Source organism: Mastigoproctus giganteus, chromosome 14 (genome assembly GCF_048544385.1).
Source record: "Mastigoproctus giganteus isolate SK-2022 chromosome 14, ASM4854438v1, whole genome shotgun sequence".
Classification (NCBI taxonomy): Eukaryota; Metazoa; Arthropoda; class Arachnida; order Uropygi; family Thelyphonidae; genus Mastigoproctus; species Mastigoproctus giganteus.
Genome location: NC_143588.1, coordinates 17,815,272 through 17,841,189, shown reverse-complemented (window position 1 = coordinate 17,841,189; position 25,918 = coordinate 17,815,272). Strand labels below are relative to the sequence as shown.

The 25,918-nt window shown below is 38.0% G+C and overlaps 1 protein-coding gene across 4 annotated transcripts in view; it reads right to left on the bottom strand.

Annotated features, from left to right (window-relative positions):
* LOC150074998 (uncharacterized) overlaps positions 1 to 25,918 on the bottom strand; it is a 381,296-nt gene that overhangs the window by 115,115 nt on the left and 240,263 nt on the right. For all 4 annotated transcript variants that reach the window (XM_090388218.1, XM_090388219.1, XM_090388221.1 and 1 more), the window contains one exon: positions 536 to 751. In XM_090388218.1, the coding sequence (XP_090244344.1) occupies positions 536 to 751 (216 nt within the window). The remainder of the gene's footprint in view (positions 1 to 535; positions 752 to 25,918) is intronic.

Genomic DNA, 25,918 nt, shown 5'->3' with positions numbered 1-25,918 from the left:
CCTTGCATAATCCCATTCAGACAAAGTGAGAATGGAAATACACCAAATAGAAGAATAATAATGAGTAATGCTTTATTAAATAATGATAAGTAATGCTTCTGTTACATTTCTTTGTATTACAAAGAAAGGAGTCCTAAATAGAAGAGGAGAAGAAGCCTATACACACATGTGCAAAAGCAAATAGCCTTGACAGACTGAAAGAGTTGCTCCCTACTAAAGGATGAACTATAATTATGCAGGAGTTTTTAAATAGGACTACATTCTTTATTTCAACCAAAAATTTTGCAGAGGTAAAATTTCAGCCTACCCCCATCAGAATTTTAAAATCCCTCGCCCATTCTTTAACAATCACACAGAGTCATTCTGTCGGGAGGGCTTCTCAGGGTAGTAGACCCGACAACACTCTAGTTTTACTACTGCATGTATGAAATTGCAAATACTACCAAACTGTCATTATAATATAAGCCTTTTCCAATATTTTTTGTAAAAAATTTGAAAAAAAAAAAAATTGCATATGGCAGAGTGAATTTATTACCTGATTTAGAGACAGTTGTCCAGCTGCAGCAGCAGCTGCAGCTAATGCTGCTGTTGTAGTTGTTACAATTGATGGTGGGAGTGCCAAAGCTGAGTTGCCTGTTATTGAAGTTGTTTGCCGATTCGCTACTAAAGCAGACGTTGGGGAGGAAAGTGGCTGTCCATTTGGAGTGGACTTCTGAATAGTAGCATCAATTGGCTCATCATCTCCCACAGTCTATTGAAAAAAAGCATCAAAATTTTGGAAGTTAAATGATAAAATATAATAAGATTAACAATACTTTTATTACTTGAACAAATGCATAAATGTAATATAATACTGTCCAGATCTGAATTCATATGACTATGGGAGTTTTGAGAATGCTATTTACAGAAACAATTCACAGTGTTCAAAAACTGAAGCAAGAAGCACTAACTATGGAAAATTCAGAATGTTAACAAAGCTATACTTAATTTTTTTTCACATGACTTCCACTCTCCATACGAAACCAACCACACTGATGTAAGTCATATTTTGGTAAAATATTTTTTGATTAAAATGAAGTGCCTGTTAGAAAGAATCTGTAAATAAAATAATTTACAAAGGCATTAACATTAGCAACCTAAATGTAGTTCATTTTGGTAGCTAATGCACTTTAATGACACTACAGTTTAAAGTCTAAAAACTCATAACAAATTGTGTAATAAGTAATACGATAACAGAAAAAAAGCATAATACTACAAGTAATTACATTTATTCACATTTTATGATGATGTAGTCTATAAAATCATCATTATATATATTTTAACAACCTTGTCATCATTAATTACAATGATGGTATTGGCTATAACTTAAATTTTTGAACAACCCATGCAAACAGATAGCCTTATCTTATTTTTTTGTTAACAGTGTATTCCATCCCTCTCTAGATCAGGACCCACATTAACACTTGTATTCCTACACCTTTATGAATAGGAAAATATTTCCCTCAAACAAGCACAGCAAGGAATTCCTAGAAGGCAATAGGATGATCTGGAAAAAATATAATGGACACTAGCTTCAGCCACAGGATAGAAAAGCGGTTCTTAAACTTCTCTCCATTAGTCATTCAGAATATTCTGGGAAGGAGAGGCAGATATCGTTAACACATATGAAATTGAATATTTTTATAAAAAAAAAGAGAGAGAAAAGCAAAAGAAACTGATATTAATTGATCAACATCCAATTCTACTTGGAGCACAACATTCTAACTACATACAATATTAGGATGTTCATGGTTTAGTAGTGTATAATAATGTCTTGAGTTTCAGCCAGACATCTATAAGGTGGGTATCACTTGATCTTGAACAACATTTTGATTTAATAATCTGCACTGATGAGAAGGGACAGATAACCCGATTTGAAATAGGATTTTGTTCTTAAAGCTGTGCTACAAAAATTTGAGAAATTTAATGAGGTTCGTCAAGTAAAAAACTTTTTCCTATTGGCTTGGATTTCAAGCTTTTTAAGGAGTTATTATTTCTAGTTTGAGATTTTAGGTTTTCTCGTATAATTTTGAAATGGACTCAGCCTGGCATGATATTGCACTGCAAATATAATTACACAGAAAAACTGCAATAAACCCAACATGAGCAGAAGGCCAGGGGTTCACAATGATATTGAGACACACACACACATGTGTGTGTGTGTGTGTGTGTGTGTGTGTGTAAGAAAATAATGAAAAAAAAAAAAATCAGTACAGCAAATATCAGTGGATGCAAAACATTACCTGGTACATGCTGTAGAAACATTATTGTTTAAATATAAAATAAACATATGATAAATTTTATATTCTAATTATATATATAAAACAAGTTTTACACAACATACATTACATAATTTCATTATTATACAAAATTACCAAAGAAAACATGAAATAAAGTTCTTTGAAGCAGTTTGTATGCTTAAGCTTATTTAAAAAAAAAAAAAAAAGGAGAAATTTTTTTTTATATAAATAAATTAAAATTAAGATAATAATAATAAAGTATATAGCTGAAATTAACATGGGAACATTCTGTATAATTAGAAAATTTCAGTGAACAACAATTATACACGCAACAAACAGTTGTGATGGGATAAGGAATAGGAAATAAGGAATTCATTAGGAAAATGAATTCATTAGGAAAATAAGGAATTCATTAGGAAAATATCTAAGGGCAAGACCATATTTCTCAGAAGTATGGTGAACATTCGACTTACTGAGGGGAGGTCAGGTCAAAATTCAGGGAAATTTAGGCAAAGTTTGGATATATAAGGACTGGTTCGGTGGCAAGTAAGCGGAGTTTTTCGGAGTTAGCAAGTTGGGAAGCAGTGAGTAAGTTAGTAGTCGAGAGAAGTCGTGGTTGGGAGTTGTAGTTAGGTGCAGATATGTAACTAGTAGTTCAAAGAGAGTAGATAAATTTATAGTAAGGGGCCGTTTAGTATGAATAGGCCATATTAAAGTGAGTTTGGTCGAGGAGAATCTTGGATAATAACAAGGAATCTGATGTGGAAGCTATTAAAGAAAGTGCCAGAAGATCAAGGAGCTGGTCCAAAAACTCGGAGAAATTAAAGTTATTGTAAGTACTGTTTCGTATTATTATTCCTAGTCAAGGAAATAACCCAAAAAAAAGGGAGAAAAGCATTCTGAAATCCTAACTGTGATAAATTTTACTAGCTTAGGAGGTAGCTGGATAATCAAATTGGATGTCGTAAAGAACTATATATAATTCAATTTAGAATGAGATATAGAACAGACTTGTTGAAATTGTCTATCCTAGTGGGGGAACTGTAATCTGTAACGTGGAAAAGGTTTCTTGTGATACACTTTGTATGTATTTAAGTCAGTTTCTATAATTAAATATGCTAAATTTTCATGTGTATTGTCAATTGTCTCACTAAATTTTCTAGCTAAATAAATAAATTGCCTGGAATTTTGTTAACGCAGTCAGAGGCCCCAGGATAACTTGTAGTTACCAGATAAAATTAATGTAGGTGAAAAAAAATTGTGTATAAATATTTAACTAATTATTTATATATAATAGTACACAGAAGGAGTGTACGCCTACAATTGACATGCCTATTAAGAAAGGAAGTCATACAAGTTCCAGCATCACCTTGTATTTATGTTACTAGGAAGTATTTGGTAGCTGTCCTCTCACCCTGATTCCATGTATCAAGTATTCAAGATCATTAAAACCAGTCAGAAACAATGAAGTTAGCACAATATACTTTTCAGTTCTCAGGATTCATAGTTTGAATTAGCGGTGCAAGTTGAGCACTGTGATCTTACTGAAAAGATCAAAGGCATAAACGTCAGTCATTCATTTGATGTTTCTGCCACTGGAACCAGTTACAGATGGCTTTTAATATGCTGTTCCTGTAGGTCCACATTAAAATTATGCACAAGGTGCAGCATCAGATATGGTATGAATAAATCCGTGAGATTTAGTCAGATGGAAAATTGTTTCTAGCACTGGGGTTTAGCACTAGTAGAGGCATATGATGCAAGAAAGCAAGCTTATGCAGCATCAGCAAAAAGAAAAAAAAACTTCCTTCCTTGCTTTGCTCTGCAGGCTAAACGTGCGTTTCACCATTTCAAGCTTCCAGTAAGCAAGATCCATATACTAAGCAGTTGAAGAGAGTCATCTAAACACCTAGTAGGTGGTAGATGACTACCATCTAGGTTTACTGCCATTATTGCACCTCTGGTAATGAACAGCCAACATCTTAGCTATGCTGATGAGTTAAAAGTTTTAAATTTAAACATTTAAAAGGGTTGAGTTTAGTCCAGGAAGTGTGATTTGTCAACAGCAAATGTCTGTATTAATAACTTAACTGTGATGAGAATCTATTGCATCACTATAATCTGGGGTATCCATGGGATCTGCACAGAGGCAGCCAAAGCTACAGTCTGATATTGTGATGATAGTAGCCTTGATTTCCAGTTCACAAACAAATTTTAGTAACCAAAATTTGAGAACATCTTCATAGTAGTGGGAGTGGCCATGTTATGCCCCTACCTCCACTCCATATAAAAGTGGTAGATATGCTATCATCCTGATGTATCCTTTTTACTGTTGTGAGTTCATTTATATATTGCAGTTCTTGCTTTTCCATCCATCTTAGGCTTTTAGCATTGGACAAAAGTTTTTCAATTTGCTTTTGGAAACTTACTTTGGGGTCAAAAACTATCTTCAAATCTGGATGGGCAGTAACATTGGGAATTTGTATATCGTTCACAGTTAGTAAGGTTACTGAATGAGACTCGCTTTAATAAGAAACTCATCAAAGCAGATTTAAATAGGTTGATTTTGAGCCCACATTGGCTGAGACAGGTTGATAGCTGACACAGGATAACATTAACTCAATCAGTTGTTTGGGCAAGAATTTTGGAGTAAGAACTTTTAAATCATCAACATAGCTAAGATGTCGGCTGTTCGTTACCAGAGGTGCAATAATGGCAGTAAACGTGGATGGTAGAGACTCTCTTCAACTACTTAGTATATGGATCTTGCTTACTGGAGGCTTGAAATGGTGAAACGCATGTTTAGCCTCCAGAGCAAAGCTCCAGCTACACACCATCTCTTCCATCATGCAGTATGGCTGATGTTCTTTTGAAGTTATGATGGACATCATGGCGAGATCCAATCTTCCTTACATTAAGAGTACAGCTCTAAAACAATGTTTGTAGGCTGGCCACTAGATGGGGGAAGGGGCGTTGTTGAGGCCATGTTATGTCAGGGAGCTGGATATATCCTTGCCATGTGTATGCCATATCCAAAAATTATTACTTCATACTCCTTTTCTTACTACTGAAAACATCTTGAATAGTCAAACTAATAGAACAAACTTATCTGTGAAAAGCTCTAAACCTCCCAAACACTTCCTCATTCATTTCACAAATATAAAATGGAAATCTGAATGATGTCCATTTCTAGTTGCAGTCTGCCAAGTCCCCACTTTTTCTAACAGAATCCCAAATATCTGTTGATTCTACCACTGCTTTTCTCATTTGTCCTAATTATTTGACAAATAATTAGGACAAATTCCTTTTGCTTTGAAAGTGTACTTATGCATATGTTCGATCTGATATTCCCTGTCAAAGACTTAGTAATTTGGAATTCCCTCCTTTCGACCTTCTATGGTTTAAAATCTCTCTGCCCCATTCTGTCAAGTTCATCTGTTGCTGCTACTGTTCCCCCAACTACACTAATCACTTGGAACTCTTGGACTTCCTTTCTTTGAAACTCTACTTTCTCCAGTCCAACATTCCTAACAATAAGGTAACTTTCATTGGTGATTTTAATTTGCAACTCTAGCTGGCTTCCATTCTCTAGTCACAGAGACAAAACTAGTTGAGATGCTGAGGCTTTTGCAAATACTAATGAACTCACTCATATTGTTTGCTTACCTACCAGAATAACAGACAATCCTAACTACATAGCCAACACTCTTGATCTTTTTCTTACAAATAAAATAAGTGTCAAGGCAGGTGGTCCTCTAGGCACCTCAGATCACAACTTGGTGATGGTCTCTTCCCCGATGGAGCCTTTCTCTTGTGGCCATTCTCAACCTCGTGTGGTTTGGCATTGAATGGAAATTGGGATGATATGAGGGATTTCTGTTTTTCTTTTCCTTGGTTGTGTTGGATTACTGTTTTAAATCTTCTGATACCGATGTCTGCTCAGATCGTGTCAATGAAATTATTCACATAGGGATGAAATCCTTTATTCCACACTCCACAAAATCTCGTCCTTCATCCAAACCTTGGTTTTCCAATAAATGTGCTAAGGCTACTCAAGATAAGAATGTTGAATATCACAATAGGCTTACATCCAATTCTAAGTTCATTTTCTGCCCACACAAAAGTTTACAAAAATTATAAGGCAGTTATTAATTAGTTGAAAGTAGATTTTTAACAGGCTAAGAACAGAAATCTTGCTTCTTGTACAAATGATAGTTGAGCATTCTGGTCTGTCTGCAACTTTTGCCCATCTCTAGATTCAACTCTGATAAAACAATTGGTTCTATTGCCACCTCAGCTATAAATAAAGTTGACCTGCTATCATCCTATTTTTCTTCTAACTCTTGTATTGACAATCTGGCAAACCACCTCCTACCATTCACAGCACACTCCATTCAATACCTCCGGTGATCTTCCATCAAAAGGATGTCAGAATAATTCTGATTAGTCTTGATGCCAAGAAAGTGACAAGTCTTGATTTATCCACTTGTATTCATCCACTTGTTCTCAAAACTTGTGCTACTGAGCTTACTCTGTTCTGTGTCACTTTTTACACTTTCTTATTCCACTGGTGTTTTTCCTTCTTGGAAATTTGCTCATATTCAGCCAGTTCCTAAAAAGGGGAACAAATGCCTTCCATCCAATTATCATTCCATTGCATTTACTTCTACTCTTTCTAAAGTAATGGAGAAGCCCATTAACCACCAAATCCTAAGCTATCTAGAAACCTTCCATCTGATTAGTGATTTCCAGTATGGATTCTGTCAGTGTCTATCCACTTGATATATACTGGCTTATGTTATTCATTTACGGACGAATTCATTGGAAAAGACTGGTGAAACTCAAGCAGTTGCTCTTGGCATTTCAAATGCATTTTGATGGTGTTTGGCATAATTTCTTCTAAACAAGGTTCCATCTTATGGTTTGCAAACTGTTTTTATAATTCGGTATCCAGTTTTCTGTCTGACCACTTGCTATGGGTGATGGTAGATAGCTCTCTCCTTCAAACGTCTCCATTAATACTGGTGTTCCCTAAGGTTCACTTCTTTCTTCCACTCCTTTTCTCTTCTACATTAACCCTTTGCAGTCCAATGTCACGAGGGGCACGACACTGACATTGTGAAATCCCACTTCCAGTCGAATGTCACATACAGCGCATCCATCAATGTTTCTAATTATCATGAAATTTGTTTACTCACTGTATTGACTCAATTATTAACATTAATAGAGGCATAGGATGCAAGAAAGCAAGCTTATACAGCATAAGCAAAAAAAAAAAAAAAACACTTCACATTTCACCCATCCATTCATTCAATCCAAAGCTTTAAGCTGTCAACTTCCATAACAACAGATGGATGTTTTTTCCAGCAACCAATCACCCGCTGGCTAAAGGCAAATATCCGCACACCTATTCTACAACCATTTTCCTCAATTTAAATTCATGTCCCCTCAGCCGATTAATTTGGGCAAGAGGAAGAATCTCATCAGCACTGAGCTTGCTCAAACCATTCAAGACCTTATACACTTCAATCAGATCACCTCATAGGTGCCTAAGTCTCCAGACACAGCAATTTGCAGAACTTAAGCCTTTCTTCATAAGAGCAACCCGTTGTTCCATTCACCAACCTTGTTGCCCTTCTCTGTACTCATTCCAGCAGCTCTACATATTTCCTAAAATGAGGTCTCAAGACCTGTATACAGTGCTCAAGGTGCTGCCTAACCACTGCTTTATACAAGGATATAATCACCTCCTTATCCTAGAAAAAATCCTGTATATCATTTACAAGACACCATGAGCTATTCTTGCAGACTGTCTGCACTATTCAGAAAACTTCATATCTGACTGCACAATTACCCCAGATATTTTCATTCTCCACTACCCTGAGTGTAGTACCACATACTTGATATGTTCATATGGGGCTATTGTTACCCATATTCAGTACTTTACATTTGTCAATGTTGAACTTCAGCTGCTACCTCTGAGCCCATCTGCTCAACTTTTCTAGACCCTGTTGCAATAGTTTTTTTTTTTTTTTTAATGTAAACCCCAAACGCAAGAGGTATTAGACCCTATAGCACTTAGTACCGTGCTTGGGTTGGAGGTTGAGAAAACGAAAGAAGATATTTGTTGACATTGGACATGAACTTCTGTAGACTGCAATTTTCAGGAAATACGTATGAAGGAGGTTGTTCCAGAAAACGGCAGTTGAATGAATAAACGAGGAAGATGAAAAGTTGGTTCTGTGGGTTTGAAGTTGGACAGTAAATGGATGTTGGCTGGTGGCTGCATGTATGCGGACTGTTTTGAAAGAGAGAGCGGGAATTATAGAAGCCAATTCAGAAGAACAGTGCCCATGGAAGTATCTGTAGAAGAGGCATGCAGCAGAAACAGTACGTCTATGAGACAGCAAGTGTAGAGACTCTGTTAGAGATGAATCATTAACTATGGAATCAAGAAGCCTGAGAGAGGTTTTGGGGGCACCACCCCCAGATGTAGGAACAAAATTCCATGGCAGGGTGGATTTGCGATTTATACAGAGTGAGCAGCTGTTTGGAAGAAAAGTAACAATATTTAAGTAGCAATATTTGTAATGAGCTTGTGCCAAGAGAGATTAGAAGTCAGGGTAATCCCCAAAAGAGATATTTTGCCTAGAAATCAGAGTGTCACCAAAAATAAGCATAGGAGCAGAAGAATCCTTTTTGCGAGATATAAGACAAGACTGAGTTTTAGAAGGGTTGAATTCAACTAAGTTGTCTTTGCCCTACTGGAGAATTACCTGAAGATTGGCATTTAAGGAATTGGTAGCAGATTTTCGAGAAGTTAAAGCTGAATGAGCAGGGCAAGGTTTCTCAAAATGGAAAGTGGAATGCAATGTGCTATCATCGCCAAAACTATGGATAGGATTTCCAGTCAATGGAAGAAGGTCATTAATATACAAGAGGAAAAGAGTGGGGGATATAACTGAACCTTGAGGGCCACCGGCATTAGTGGAGAAATTAGAAGACAGAGAGCCATCTACCATCACCCTCAGTGAGCGATCAGAGAGAAAACTGGATAACCAATTACAAAAAACAGTTGGCAAACCATAAGATGGAAGCTTGTTTAAAAGACCTTTATGCCAAACACAATTGAAAGCCTTTGAGATGTCAAGAGCAAATACTTGTGTTTCACCGAACCTTTCCATTGAATTAGTCCATAAAGAGGTAACATAAGCCAGAATATCACCAGTGGATTGACATTGACGAAATCCATACTGGCAATCGTTGATCAGATGGAAGGTTTCTAGGTAGCTTAAGAGTTGACAGTTAATTTGTTTCTCCATTACTTTAGAAAAAAGTAGAAGTAATTGCAATGGGACGATAATTGGATGGGAGGGATTTGTCACCCTTTTTAGGAACTGGCTGGCTGGATATGAGCAAATTTCCAAGCAGAAGGAAAAACACCTTTGGAATAAGAAAGTGAAAAAAGGCTGCAAAGAATAAGAGTAAGTTCAGGAGCACAGGTTTTGAGAACAAGTGGAGAAATACCATTGGGACCTGGAGCTTTCTTAACATCAAGATTCGTCAAAATCCTTTTGACAATCTTTTGACAGAAGAACACAGGAGGCATTGAATGGAGCATGTTGGGAATGGTGGGATGTGTTTTACCAAGATCATTTATACATGAGTAGAAAGAAAAATGGGATGCTAGCAGGTCAGCTTTATCCTTGGCTGAAGTGATAACAGAACCACCTGGTTTGGACAGAGGTGGGCAAAAGTTGCGGCCAATAACTTTGGCAAGAGACCAGAATGCTCGGCTACCATTAAGGCAAAAAGCAAGTTTTCTACTCTTAGCCTGCTCAAACTCTAGTTTGGACTGATTAATAACTGCTTTACAATTGTTGCAAGCTTTGATGTGTAGGCAGAAAATGAAACTGAGGAATTAGAAACAAGCCAATTAAGCCAATTGGGCTAGCTAGGTGGGTAAAGTGCCTGCCTTGCAACCCAAAGGTTGCGGGTTCAAATCCCGCCTCGGGCTTGGATCAAAGTACTGTAAAAACCTTGGGAGGTGCATTATGGCCACAGAAGCCGATGCGCCAACAACTACCAAAAAAAAAAAAAAAAAAAAAAAAAAAAAACAACAAGCCAATTACGATATGCAACGTTCTTCTCTTGAACAGCCTTAGCACATTTATTGGAAAACCAAGGTTTAGATAAAGGACAAGATTTTAAAGTGGAGTGTGGGATAAAGGATTCCATTCCTGCAAGTATAATTTCACTGACACAATCTGAGCAAACGTTGACATCTGAAGTTTTGAAACAGTAATCCGACGAAGGAAAAGAAATCTAGCAGGTCATCCCATTTTGCATTCTTGTAATGCCAAACAAACCGAAGTTGGGAATAGCCATGGATAAAGGCTCCATTGGAGAAGAGGCAATCACCAAGTTGTAATCTGAAGTAACTAAAGGACCTCTCATTTTGAACTTAGCTCTAGAGACTAAACATGGTTTCCACAACTTCAAGCCTTCAATAAGCAAAGTGGTGGTATTTCACCGGTTGATGAGAGTCATCTACCACCTAGTACTGCCTTGTAACATAAAGGAGCGGCATTATTATTATTATTATTAACTATATGGTGCAAGGAAGCCTGAGGCTTATGCTGCACCAGCCAAAAAAAAAAAAATTCCAAGTTACCCTGAGAGAGAGAGAGAGAGAGAGAGAACTAGAAGGGAATCACCAAAAAAGAGAAGAATGATGATATCCAGCTCAGGACCCTGGGTGTGCCAAGCCCATACTCACCAGATGTGAGATTCCTCCATGTGGTGTGGGCGCCGCTGTTTTTAGTGTCATTAACAACCTCCAACCTTCGTATCATCTGCAAACTTGGAAATTAGCCCTGATATACCTTCATCAATATGATTCATAAATACAGAAAACAACAATGGGCCCAACACTGAACCCTGCAAGACTCCACTAATAACATTAGTCCACAAACATCAGTGTCCACTAATTATCACTCTGTGTTCTCCCTTTATCCATAGCAGCAACATGCCCTTAATGTCAACACTACTCCAATTTGTACAGCAGTCTTATGTGCAACTATATCAAAGACTTTCCTGAAATCCAAGTATATGATATCAAAATTATTTTTTACATCCAGTTCCTTTGTGACCACATCAAATTGGTCAGACAAGACTTCCCCTTAATAAATGCATGCTATGTCTGATCTACAACTGCAGTCTTGTCTAGATAATCTTGCATTACTTCTTTAACCAGTAATTCCATTATATTCCCTGGAATAGAAGTTTAACTAACAGGTCTGTAATTACTTGTGTTACCCTTTGATCCCCCTTTGTGAATTGGGGATACATTTGCACTTCTCCAGTCTGTGGAGACCTCCCCTGAATCCAAGGATGCTCTCATAATTTCATAATTATGCTAAAGGGTTGCTTACTTCCTTCATTGACTCCCTTGATATAATTGGATAGATTCAATCCAACCCAGGTACCTTTTTTTTTTAAGTCCATCCTCAACAATTTCTCCTCCAGTGCTTTCTCCAAATAAACCACACACTCTCTGAATCCCATTGAAGTCAACAGACCAACATCATACATCTACACAGCCTCAACTACTCAATATCACAACTGTCTTAAAAAAAAAAAATGAACAAAACCAGTTACCATTCTTAAACCAACTGTCCAATTAGTCTATTATTCAACAACAAATAATGAATTCCATGAAAGTCACATCAGGACCAGATGGCATATCCTTTATTAATAACCTTTATTATAATAAAGTTTATTAATAAAGGGAGCATTAATAACCTTTGTTATTAACACTCCCAGCACTTACATTAACACTCCTTTGATGCTTATTATCAAGGGATACATCAGTTAAACATACTTGTCTAGAATTTGGAAACCCTATAAAGTCAGTCTCATTCCCAATACCAGACACTCACAGGGAGAATCAGCTACAGATATATTTCAGTTGCCTTGACAATCCGAAGTAGTGAAAAACTCTCCTTCCATACCCACAAAATATGATTCATAGATGTAGTTCCACCAATATTCATCTTTGGCCAACAAGTATATACACCATCACAAATCTGGCAATTTGGATACAATCAGCATTTCAAGAAAAAGCCATGAAAATTTCATGTATGCTATTTCTACTGAGATATTAAATCAGCATTTGATAAACTCAATTTCAATGAAACAAAGAAAACCGTGTAGAACAATTTCATGATAAACACTACAGTAGCCAGCTATTTCTTATATAACTTCAACCACAGATTCCTCATGTTCAAATATAGTTAAAAGGATATCACGGTCACTATGTTTGTGGGTATAAATGAAGGAGCAATTCTATCAACATATCTTCACACACTTAGCAGTTAAAATCACCTCATATTGGACATGACATGGAAAAGTGACATAACTCAAAAAATGCAACTTGTCAGAAAAGCAACAACAAAGAAAAGGGATAAGGTTTCATGCTAACTGTAAGCATTAATAATAGATAAGAACAAAATTGCCAGCTTGATATAAGTAAAACAAACCTTCTCATAAAACGTTAGAAAGGTTTATTGCACTCAAATTGCTTCTCCTATTGCATTAACTCGAATTTGACAATTTGAGGCATGTCACTTTTCCATGTCATGTGTAATATGCAAATGATTTAGAAATCTCTATTACTTCCAAAGACAGTGATAATAGGATCACACAAAATATTAATCAGGATGCCAGTACAGTCAGTTAGTGGCAATCTTGATCCAGTACCTCCAAATCCTTAACTTAACCATCAATATAAAGAAATCTGCCCAACTTACCTGTACTTTTCAAAAGAAGCCTAAGCCAGTGGGTATTCTCATTCAAGGCACTCAAGAAACAAATGTGGACTCTCACAAAGATCTAGGCATAATCTTTGACAAAATGTCTCCTTTTCCTCATACCATGCATGAGTGGCAGAAAATTTCAGAGGGCCAAATGGCTGATCAACCAAGAAACAATCGCAATATGCAACAGAGCAATCATTACCAAATACATACAGCAATGCATCTACCCCATCCTCACATACAGAGCAAAGATACTGTCAGGACCCCACAGGATCCCAGGTCAGGACCACACAAGCCACACATGAAAAATTCACTCCCTTGAATACTGTGCTCTCAATTGACTAAACCAGAAATCTTGGATTTCTGTTCACAATGACCAGTCAAAAATGTATCAGAACCTCAAGCCCATTCATCTACTCATAAAACAGCAAATATATCTCTACTGTGCAAATTACTCTAATAGGTAGGTGGTACTTTCTTCCATCGCACCACAGTTTCTGCAGCACCATCCAGTCAGTATACATGGACCAAGCAACTGTACATCTCTAAACTGGACAGGCTATTCCCAAACTCTGTGCTTCAACTAATTTATCAATACAGAATCAACTGTTACAAGTTTGTCTCTAGCAATTCCTACAGAAACGAGATAGCCAACCTGATCAAAAATCACTGAAGGCTCACCATTCCAAATCCTGCAAGAGAAGTGTCACCTTAATATTGTCTCCAATTACAACTGAGGACTGGCTAAATATTCCATCTATTTTTAATGCATTTATTAATTAATCTAATTAATAAATTAATCTATTTTTATACATCTATAAATTTTGTTCATTCCTGGGCTTGCTTGTATTTTTTGGTAATAAACAATTATTTATATAAACAACTATTATACAGATCATCTATTTAAAATTAAACCCTATATACAGAAACTCAAATAATACAAATTTAAAAATTTTATATTATTTATTAATAATGCTCTGATAATGCCAATGTGTTGGAAACGTCCACCTTATGTATATAAACATGCATCTGCTCTTTTTATCAGATTGTGCACCACTCACCAAAGTATTACAAATTTTTAAATAGCACTAGCAATATGGCACCGCTATTTCTGTGAAATTGTTAATTGCTTGTTGCAGTTTCTGTTCAATGGCCTTCCTGCTATAAAGACTGAATGTACAGAGGTAGTCATCAGCATCAAGGGCACTGTTTGTAATGGAATTAATTTTTAAGGCAAAATATAGTTAGATAAGATCATTAAGATTATTACTATAATTAATACCAAGTGAAATTAATAATATAGTTTATTAAGCTAATTGCTGAAATTACTATACAATTTGAGGTGACGTTTCAGGCACCTTACTGATACCCATCATCAGACCATGCTGTTGGGGAACAGAATATAAAGGGTTACAAATTTGAATATTAGAATAACAATTACCAATATTACAATTACACATATACCATTCCAATAAGTTAATTAATTGTGGATAATAAGTCCAAAGTATTAAGTATGAATTACCATTACAATAAAAACCAGATATACAGATATTAGCATTAGCAGGGGATATGATACAAGAAAGCAAGCTTAAATAGCATCAGCCAAAAAAAAAAAATTATTGTCATTAAAAACCCTGCCAACCTTTGTATTGTCTGTAAACTTAGACATTAGCCCTAACATATCTTCATCAATATCATTCATAAATAGAGAAAACAACAATGGGCAAAACAACGAACCATGGGGTACTCCACTAATAACATTAGTCCGTGACAAGCAGTGTCCATTGATAACCACTCTGTCTTCTCCCACTCAACCTTCCTTTTATCCATTGTAGCAGCTTGCCCTTAATGCCATCTGCTCCAATTTGTACAGTAGTCTTCCATGTACCACAATATCAAAAGCTTTCCTAAAATCCAAGTATATGATATCAAAATTATTCTTTGCATCCGATTCCTTTGTCACCACACCATAGTATCCAATGAAATTTGTCAGACAAGACTTCTCCTTAACAAACCCATGCTGTGTCTGAACTGTAGCTGCAGTCTAGTCTAGATGATCCTGCATCACTTCCTTCACCAGTGATTCCATTATTTTCCCTGGAACAGAAGTCAAAATCACTCATCTGTAATTACTTGTGTTACCCTTTGATTGTCCTTTGTGAATTGGGGACACATTTGCACATCTCCAGTCCATGGGGAGCTCCCCAGAGTCCAAGCAAGCTTTCATAATTATGGCTAAGGGTTTGTTTACTTCCTTTGCTGCCTCCTTTAATATATAACTGGATAGATTCCATCCACCCCAGGCGCCTTCCTTATGTTTAACTTCAATAATTTCTCATCCACTTTGCTTTCAGTTATTACAAAATCATGTAGCTCCCTGTCAGTTTTATAAACTTCTGGCATTCCCCTCCTTGAATAACTCCTAATGTGTTATTCAGGACCTCTTTTTTTTTTCATAATCTCTGCAACAGCAGAGACGTTGCAAAATGTTTCCTCTAAAGTAGCAATTGCATATAATTCTGCAACTGCATTTCTATTATGTTCTAGTTTTGTTGAAGGGTACAATATGTATTTGCCTTTAATTTTACAGAATTTGTCCTAGATAGCTTCAGGATCAACTGGGTAAGGATGACATAAAATCCACAATTCCTTTTAGCTCTGGTGTAAAATAAAATATGCTTAGACAAAAACATCTTAAAAGACAATCATTGGAACATCCCACAAGCTTTTTTTTTTGTGTTTTTTGGCTGCTGTGTTCTGCATTTCATTGCAGTTTTTGGAAATGGTGGAACCATGCAGATGTTTTTGGAATTACAAGAACAATGCTTCCTGTGATGCATGTCAATGCATTGCTGTCGGTTCCTGCCTGACTGTGGTAATTCAAACTCTGCAAGGTGTCTGAACACATTCCAATCAGCCTGATAAATTTTCCACCATGACAACCTGAAAGGGTAGCAATATCTCCCAGTAAATAAGGTAGCTATCACATAGAAGTAATCACTTCCGTGTAGATTCTTCACTGCTTACCAAGAGAGAAGAGAGCAGATAAAAAAGTTGAATGATAGAAAACATAAGAGAAAGCATGAAGAAAAGATATTAGTTTCCAAACTGTCTGTCACTATCTACCAGCATATGCTCTATGATGCAAACTCTTCCATTAATGTAAGGACTACTTCTCATTTCATTAAAATTCCCCAAACAGTAAGACAGGAGAAGACAATAGATGAGGCCATCAAGCTTGAAAGGTATCAGTCAGCCTCATGTGACAAGCAGATTTGCTACTGCTTCCACATTTGTAAGTAGTGATGGTTGAAGGGAATATGGTTGCCAAATGTTTGAGGTATTCCAGTCAGCCTGATCAATTTTCCACCATGATAATCTAATCTAGCATGGGCTCCCAAGTAAACAAGGCAGTTATCAAAGGAAAATAATCAGATCTACACAGATTTTCATCCACTTTCCGAGACATCATGAGCAAGGTCAACACCATTCCCCATTTTTTCTCCTTATGAACAACAATAAGAGTGTGCAAGGAAGTGTCTACATTTGCCTTTAGATATGTCTTCTGCAAGCAAAAGCAACCTGGCTGATACCAATACCAATAAGCAATGCATATCCACCAGACTGAATCCTGTCCTTTGGACCATGAAGGATGGGACATGGTTTCCGCATAGTTAATCCTGCAGGCATGCTTACTAACTAAATGGTTTTGGGTGAACTATTCATGGATTTTGGGAATACCTAATTTTTAAGATGGTTTCAGAAGAATTGAAGCATTTGATGAATGAGTACGATACCAATTTCATCGAGTGAATGTGAATGAGGATTTTCACAAATGAATCTGATCGTCAGCCCAACCAGAGCTGATGACAAAAAAAAATCAATTTCTTTGCTACTATTTCTTAAAATTGTAGGCCCACCTCCTGGGGCTCACATCTGGTGAGCTTGGCACAACCAAGCTGGATATCATCATTCTTCTCTTTCTTGATGATGCCCTTCTACTTTTGACACACACACACACACACACACACACAAACTCATTTTTTTTTGGCTGGTGCAGCATAAGCCAAAGTGTGTCGGACGAAAACTTAATAAAAATTTAGACTATTCTACAAAAACTTTATTATGAAATTATTTTTACTTATTTTTTTTTGATTTAGTTTACTCGCATTTTACTTATTTTAAAACATTTTACTTATTTTTTTATATACTTGAATAATAAACGCATGCTTAATAAATTGTGTGTTAATATACTTAATTCTTTGTTCTTATTCCAAAAACATTACTACTGAAGTAGTACAGTACCCCACAACTCAATAGTTTAGGATATTTTTTTTGTTAATTGAAGAGTTTCTACAAAATGAACTGGCAAAGCCTTAAACAACTTATTCAGGATGTTTCCATTATACTGACGCACATTAGGCTGCACCACAGAATGTTCTACCACCTACAACTAAAACCTCACAATCGTTCATTTAATATTTATGGGGCCCCATTTGTTTGTAATCTATTCATTCCCCATCCCGTTACTTAAAAAAAAGTGTTGATAATTAACTTGGTGCATAGTGTGCAGGCGCCTCCATAGCCAGGTGGGAAGGAGCAGCAGTGCATAGCACACGCTTCTTGATTAGACCGGGGTTCGAGCCCATCGCCACCAAATACGGAGGATGCGGAAAGGTCAGGGAATGACCACCGCATATCCTGGAGCAATATGGCCATAGTTGCTAATGCTCCTAAAAACCAAATAACAAACAAACAAACAACAACAAGCATAGTGTGCATGCTTGTTTTTCCGTGTTATGGAATTCAAAAACAAAATGTGATATTTAGCAGTTTTAAAGAGTTGGAATTGATCATGATTTAAATAGAAAGGGTGCAAGAATATTTGCTGATGCTATGGAGGCAGTGTTAGGTGGGTCAGAAAACTGCTAGCTTGGGGGAATACAAGGAATAATAGATTAACAGTAGCCACTGGCAGAGGTGAAAGTGATTCTTGCACTACTTCTATTGGAATGAGCAGCAGCCTGGAAAACAAGACGCAGGGTATTTTAGAGACTGCTGGGAGTCATTGCGGTACAAGTAAACACATGGGTTGTGTTAGGGTAGCTCAGAATAGGAACAGGTGCAAGTATTAGCATTAGTAGAGGCATTTGATGCAAGAAAGCAAGCTTATGCAGCATCAGCCAAAAAAAAAAAAAAAAAAACCCACTTCCACTTCACCCCTCTGTTCGTTCAAAATACCTGTCCAGCTGAGCCTTAAACTTATTTAGGCTATCAACCTCCACCACAAGGGATGGAAGTCTGTTCCACCAACCAACCACCCGCTGGCTAAAGGCAAATTTCCGCACGTCTATCCTACATCTGTCTTTCCTCAATTTGAATTTATGCCCTCTCAGGTGATTTTTCTGAGCTAGAGGAAGAATCCCATCAGCATTGAGCATGCTTAAACCATTCAAGGCTTTATACACCTCTATCAGATCACCTCGCTGGTGCCTAGTCTCCAGACACTGTAATTTGCAAAACTTAAGCCTTTCTTCGTAAGAGCACCCCTTTGTTCCATTCACTAATCTTGTTGCCCTTCTCTGTACTCGTTCCAGCAGCTCTACATCCTTCTTGAAATGAGGCCTCCAGACCTGTATACAGTACTCTAGGTGTGGCCTGACCATCGCCTTATACAATGGAATAATCACCTCCTTATCCCTGCTGGAAAAATTCCTGTATATCATTGACAATACTCCATGAGCTACTCTTGCAGCCCTTCTGCACTGCTCAGAGAACTTCATATCTGCCTGCACAACCACCCCCAAGTCCCTTTCATTCTCTACCACTGTCAGTGTAGTACCACAGAGTTGATACGTTGCTCTGGGGTTGCTGTTTCCCATGTGTAGTACTTTACATTTATCAATGTTAAACTTCATTTGCCACCTCTCAGCCCATCTGCTCAACCTTTCCAGATCCTGTTGCAGCAGCATAGTGTCAGTAGTGTCCTTGACAACCCTGCCAACCTTTGTATCGTCTGCAAACTTGGACATTAAGCCCGATATACCATCATCAATATCATTTATAAATACAGAAAACAATAATGGACCCAACACTGAGCCCTGAGGGACTCCACTAATAACATCAGTCCACGATGAGCAGTGTCCACTGATTACCACTCTCTGTCTTCTCCCCCTCAACCACCCCTTTATCCATAGCAGCAATTTGCCTCCAATGTCACACTGCTCCAATTTGTGTAGCAGTCTTCCATGTGCAACAGTATCAAAAGCCTTTCTAAGATCCAAGTATATAATATCAAAGTTATTCCCTGCATCCAGTTCTTTTGTGACTGCATCATAGTATCCAATCAAGTTGGTCAGGCAAGACTTCCCCTTAACAAAACCATGCTGTGTCTGAGCTATAACTGAAGTCTTGTCTAAATGATCCTGCAGTGCTTCTTTAACCAGTGCCTCCATTAATTTTCCTGGAACAGAAGTTAAGATCACAGGTCTATAATTACTTGTGTCAGCCTTTGATCCTCCTTTGTGAATTGGGGTCACATTTGCACATTTCCAGTCTATGGGTACCTCCCCTGAGTCTAAAAGTATACTTGCATGTACATCAATGCTAGGAGTTTGGTAAATAAATTTTATGAATTTGAGGTATTGCTCAGAACGTCAAAGGCAGATATTATTGGGATATCAGAGAAGTGGTGTCACATAGATATAAGGAATGCAGAACTGGAATTTGGGGAGTACAATGTGTACAGGAAGGATAGACAAGATAGGAAGGGAGGAGGGGTTATACTATTAGTTAAGAAACACATAAAATCCATGGAAGTGAAGCCAGTCTACATCTTTGTACGGTGCAGTTTCGAATCAGTTTGGTGGGACATAAGCATTGGGAAATCAAAATTGAGAGTAGGAGTGTGTTATAGGCCTAATGACTCTGATGAGTATAATAAGGAACTGTACAGGGAAATAGTTGGCCAGTAAATCAGTCTTATAATGGGGGATTTTAATTTCCAAGATATTGACTGGAATTTGTGGGTTGGTCACTCACACACTAGCAAGGCTTTTGGGGATTTATTGGATGACTGTTTTCTACATCAGCATGTTCGGGAGGCAACTAGAGGGTTTGGTTTTTTTCTTTTTTTTTTTTTGGTTTTATTTTTTAAGGCGAAATTAGCAACTAAGGCCATATTGCTCTGGGGATATGCAGTGGTCATTCCCTGACCTTTCCGTTTGCTCCGTTTTTGGTGGTCACTGGCTCGAACCCCGGTCTAATCAAGAAGCGTGTGCTATGCACTACTCCTCCTGCCCACCTGTCTATGGAGGCACCAGCAACTAGAGGGAGTAATACTCTTCATCTGATTATCAGTAGTGATTCTTCATGCATTAAGAATCTGCAGATAAAGGGACCACTAGGTGGCAGTGATCACAGTGTGCTGAAGTAGGATTTACTCAAAGAGGTAACTACCATCAGGGGTAAAGGGAAGGGTTTTTGCTTTCGTAACAGTGGCTAACGTGGTCTGAGAGAGTATTTAAAAATTCTATACAGTGCGACCAACTGATGATGTTACCAACAGCAAATTCAAAATGGGAAGCATTCAAAGAAATTATCTTGGAAGCTATTAGGCTTTGCATACCAACTAAGAAATATTGTTCAAGGTTTAGGCCTAAATGGATGTCAGATGAACTAATTAGACATATGTCAAAGAAGAAAAATGCATGGGATACATATAAATTAATGGGTGACATGGAAGCCTATGATAGATATAAGCTTGTCTGTAACCAAGTCACAAAGGAGATTAGGCAGGCAAAGGCAGATTATGAGAAATCCTTGGCAAAGGATACAAAGAAAAACAACAAAGAGTGCTTTACTTATGTAAACTCTAGAAGGAAAGGGATGAATCAGATTGGTCCCCTGGATATTGATGGCTCAACTGTTGATGATCCTGCTCATGTGGCTAACAAACTAAATGAGTATTTTGCATCTACATTCACCCATGAGGAGTTATTCAGGGAGGGGAATGTCAGAGGTCAGTTAAACTCTGGCAGTGAGCTAGATGATTTTTAATAACTGAGAGGAAAGGGGAGGAGAAATTGTTGAAGATAAACATAAAAAAAGACACAAGGGGTGGATAGGATCTATCCCGTTATATTAAAGGAGGCAACAAAGGAAGTAAGCAAACCCTTAGCCATAATTATGAGAGCTTCTTTGTACTCAGGGGAGGTACCCATGGACTGGAGATGTGCAAATGTGATCCCAATTCACAAAGGAGGATCAAAGGGCAACACAAGTAATTATAGACCTGTTAGTTTAACTTCTGTTCCAGGAAAATTAATGGAGGCACTGGTTAAAGAAGCACTGCAGGATCATCTAGAAAAGACTTGTTATAGCTCGGACACAGCATGGTTTTGTTAAGGGAAAGTCTTGCCTGACCAATTTGACTGGATACTATTATGTGGTCACAAAGGAACTGGATGCAGGGAATAACTTTGATATTGTATATTTGGATCTTAGAAAGGCTTTTGATACTGTTGCACATGGAAGACTGCTGCACAAATTGGAACAGTGTGGCATTGCAGGCAAACTGCTGCTATGGATAAAGGGGTGTTTGAGGGGGAGAAGACAGAGAGTGGTAATCAATGGACACTGCTCATCGTGGACTAAAGTTATTAGTGGAGTCCTTCGGGGTTCAGTATTGGGTCCATTGTTGTTTTCTGTATTTATAAATGATATTGATGATGGTATATCAAGCTTAATGTCCAAGGTTGCAAACGATATTAGCATTAGCATTAGTAGAGGCATTTGATGCAAGAAAGCAAGCTTATGCAGCATAAGCTTGGGATACAAAAAAAAAAAAAAAAAAACCCACTTCCACTTCACCCCTCTGTTCGTTGAAAATACCTGTCCAGCTGAGCCTTAAACTTATTTAGGCTATCAACCTCCACTACAAGGGATGGAAGTCTGTTCCACCAACCAACCAACCACCCGCTGGCTAAAGGCAAATTTCCGCACGTCTATCCTACATCTGTCTTTCCTCAATTTGAATTTATGCCCTCTCAGGTGATTATTCTGAGCTAGAGGAAGAATCCCATCAGCATTGAGCATGCTCAAACCATTCAAGGCTTTATACACCTCTATCAGATCACCTCGCTGGTGCCTAGTCTCCAGACACTGTAATTTGCAAAACTTAAGCCTTTCTTTGTAAGAGCACCCCTTTGTTCCATTCACTAATCTTGTTGCCCTTCTCTGTACTCGTTCCAGCAGCTCTACATCCTTCTTCAAATGAGGCCTCCAGACCTGTATACAGTACTCCAGGTGTAGCCTGACCATTACCTTATACAAGGGAATAATCACCTCATTATCCCTGCTGGAAAAATTCCCGTATATCATTGACAATACTCCATAAGCTACTCTTGCCGCCCGTCTGTACTGCTCAGAGAACTTCATATCTGCCTGCACAACCACCCCCAAGTCCCTTTCATTCTCTACCACTGTCAGTGTAGTACCACAGAGTTGATACATTGCTCTGAGGTTGCTGTTTCCCATGTGTAGTACTTTACATTTGTCAATGTTAAACTTCATTTGCCACCTTTCAGCCCATCTGCTCAACCTTCCCAGATCCTGTTGCAGCAGCATAGTGTCAGTAGTGTCCTTGACAACCCTGCCAACCTTTGTATCGTCTGCAAACTTGGACATTAAGCTTGATATACCATCATCAATATCATTTATAAAAACAGAAAACAATAATGGACCCAACACTGAGCCCCGAGGGACTCCACTAATAACATTAGTCCACGATGAGCAGTGTCCATTGATTACCACTCTCTGTCTTCTCCCCCTCAACCACCCCTTTATCCATAGCAGCAATTTGCCTCCAATGTCACACTGCTCCAATTTGTGTAGCAGTCTTCCATGTGCAACAGTATCAAAAGCCTTTCTAAGATCCAAGTATATAATATCAAAGCTATTCCCTGCATCCAGTTCTTTTGTGACTGCATCATAATATCCAATCAAATTGGTCAGGCAAGACTTCCCCTTAACAAAACCATGCTGTGTCCGAGCTATAACTGAAGTCTTGTCTAAATGATCCTGCAGTGCTTCTTTAACCAGTGCCTCCATTAACTTTCCTGGAACAGAAGTTAAGCTCACAGGTCTATAATTACTTGTGTCAGCCTTTGATCCTCCTTTGTGAATTGGGGTCACATTTGCACATCTCCAGTCTATGGGTACCACCCCTGAGTCCAAGGAAGCTCTCATAATTATGGCTAAAGGTTTGCTTACTTCCTTTGCTGCCTCCTTTAATATAACTGGATAGATCCCATCCACCCCGGGTGCCTTTCTTGTGTTTATCTTCAACAGTTTCTCCTCCGCTTTACTCCCAGTTATTTCAAGATTCTGTAGCTTACTGCTAGAGTTGAATACACCTCTGGCATTCCCCTCACTGAATAACTCCTCATGTGTGAATGTCGATGCAAAATATTCATTTAGTTTGTTAGCTACCTGAGCAGGATCATCAACAGTTGACCCATCAATATCAAGTGGACCAATCTGATTCATCCCCTTCCTTCTAGAGTTTACGTAAGTAAAGAACTCTTTGCTGTTTTTCTTTGCATCCCTTGCCAAGGATTTCTCGTAATCTGCCTCCGCCTGCCTAACGTCCTTTGTAACTTGGTTGCATATCAACTTGTATCTATCATAGGCTTCTGTGTCATGTGTTAATTTATAAGTATCCCATGCATTTTTCTTCTCTGCCATATGCCTCATTAGTTCATCTGACATCCATTTTGGCCTAATCCTTGAACAATATTTCTTAGTTGGTATGTAAAGCCTAGTAGCTTCCAAGATTAATTCTTTGAATGGTTCCCATTTTGAATTTGCTGTTGGTAACATCATCAGTTGGTCCCACTGTATAGAATTTAAATATCAACAACCTTCAATAACAAAGCAATAACAACCTTCCCTTTACCCCTAATGGTAATTACCTCTTTGAGTAAATCCCACTTCAGCACACTGTGATCACTGCCACCTAGTGGTTCATTTATCTGCAGATTCTAATTGCATGAAGAATCACTGCTGATAATCAAATCAAGAGTATTACTCCCTCTAATTGCCTCCCGAACATGCTGATGTAGAAAACAATCATCCAATAAATCCACAAAAGCCCTGCTAGTGTGTGAGTGACCAGCCCCCAAATTCCAGTCAATATCTGGGAAATTAAAATCTCCCATTATAAGACTCTCTGATTTACTGGCCCACTCTATTTCCCTGTATAGTTTCTTATTATACTCATCAGAGTCATTAGGCTTATAGCACACTCCTACTCTCAATTTTGATCTCCCAATGCTTATGTCACACCAAACTGACTCAACATTGCACTGTCCAGCAATGTCGACTGGCTTCACTTCCTTGGTTTTTATGTGTTTCTTAACTAATAGCATAACCCCTCCCCCCTTATGAAGGTTGGCAGGGTAGTTAAGGACACTAATGACAGTACGCTGCTGCAACAGGATCTAGAAAAGTTAAGCAGATGGGCTGAGAGGTGGCAGATGAAGTTTAACATTGACAAATGTAAAGTACTGCATTTGGGAAGCAGCAACCCCAGAGTGATGTATAAACTTTGTGGTACTACACTGACAGTGGTAGAGAACAAAAATGCCCTGGGGGTAACTGTGCAAGCAGATATGAAGTTTTCTGAGCAGTGCAGGCGGGCTGCAAGAGTAGCTCATAGTGTCTTGTCAATGATATACAGGAATTTTTCTAGCAGGGTTAAAAGGAGGTGATTATCCCCTTATATAAGGCAATGGTCAGGCCACACCTTGAGTACTGTATACAGGTCTGGAAGCCTCATTTTAAGAAGGATGTAGAGCTGTTGGAACGAGTACAGAGAAGGGCAACAAGATTAGTAAATGGAACAAAGGGTTGCTCTTAAAGAAAGGCTTAAATTTTGCAAATTACAGTGTCTGTAGTCTAGGCACCTGTGAGGTGATCTTATTTAGGTGTATAAAGCCTTGAATGGTTTGAGCATACTCAATGGTGATGGAATTCTTCCTCTTGCTCAGAATAATCATTTGAGAGGGCATAAATTCAAATTGAGGAAAGACAGATGTGCTGAAGTTTGGCTTTAACCAGCGGGTGTTTGGTTGGTGGAACAGACTTCCATCCTTTGTTGTGGAAGTTGACAGCCTAAATAAATTTAAGGCTGAGCTGGACAGGTACTTGGAACGAATGCAGGGGTGAAATGGGTGAGTGTTTTTTTTTTTTGGCTGATGCTGCATAAGCTTGCTTTCTTGCATCATATGCCTCTACTAATGCTAATACAAACATACAGGGGCAAATGTAAAGTCTATGCAAATCTAGTTTGCTATTTTGAAAGGGTCACTCATGAGCTGGATTTAGGGAAAATTTGGATATTGTTTATTTGGATTTCAGCAAAGCTTTTGACTCAGTGCCATATGAGTGGTTGCTTTATAAGCTGGAACAGGTTGGAATCACTGGGAAAATCCTTAGATGGATAGCAGGATGGCTTCAGGGCAGGAGGCAGAGGATTGTGATAAATGGCTATCCTCAGATTGGATTGATGTAAGAAGTATGGTTCCCCAAATATTAATAATAGGACCACTTTTTTTAATTTTCATAAAGAACATTGATGAAGGGATAGAGGGCGTGATGTCTAAATTTGCAGATGATGTTAAAATTGATAGAGTAGTTAATGATCACTGTCAAGCTGAGCTTCTTCAGAGAGACCTAGATAGACTTCAGGAATGGTCAGAAAAATGGCAGCTATGCTTTAATCCAACAAAGTGTAAGGTATTACACCTGGGAAACAGTAAT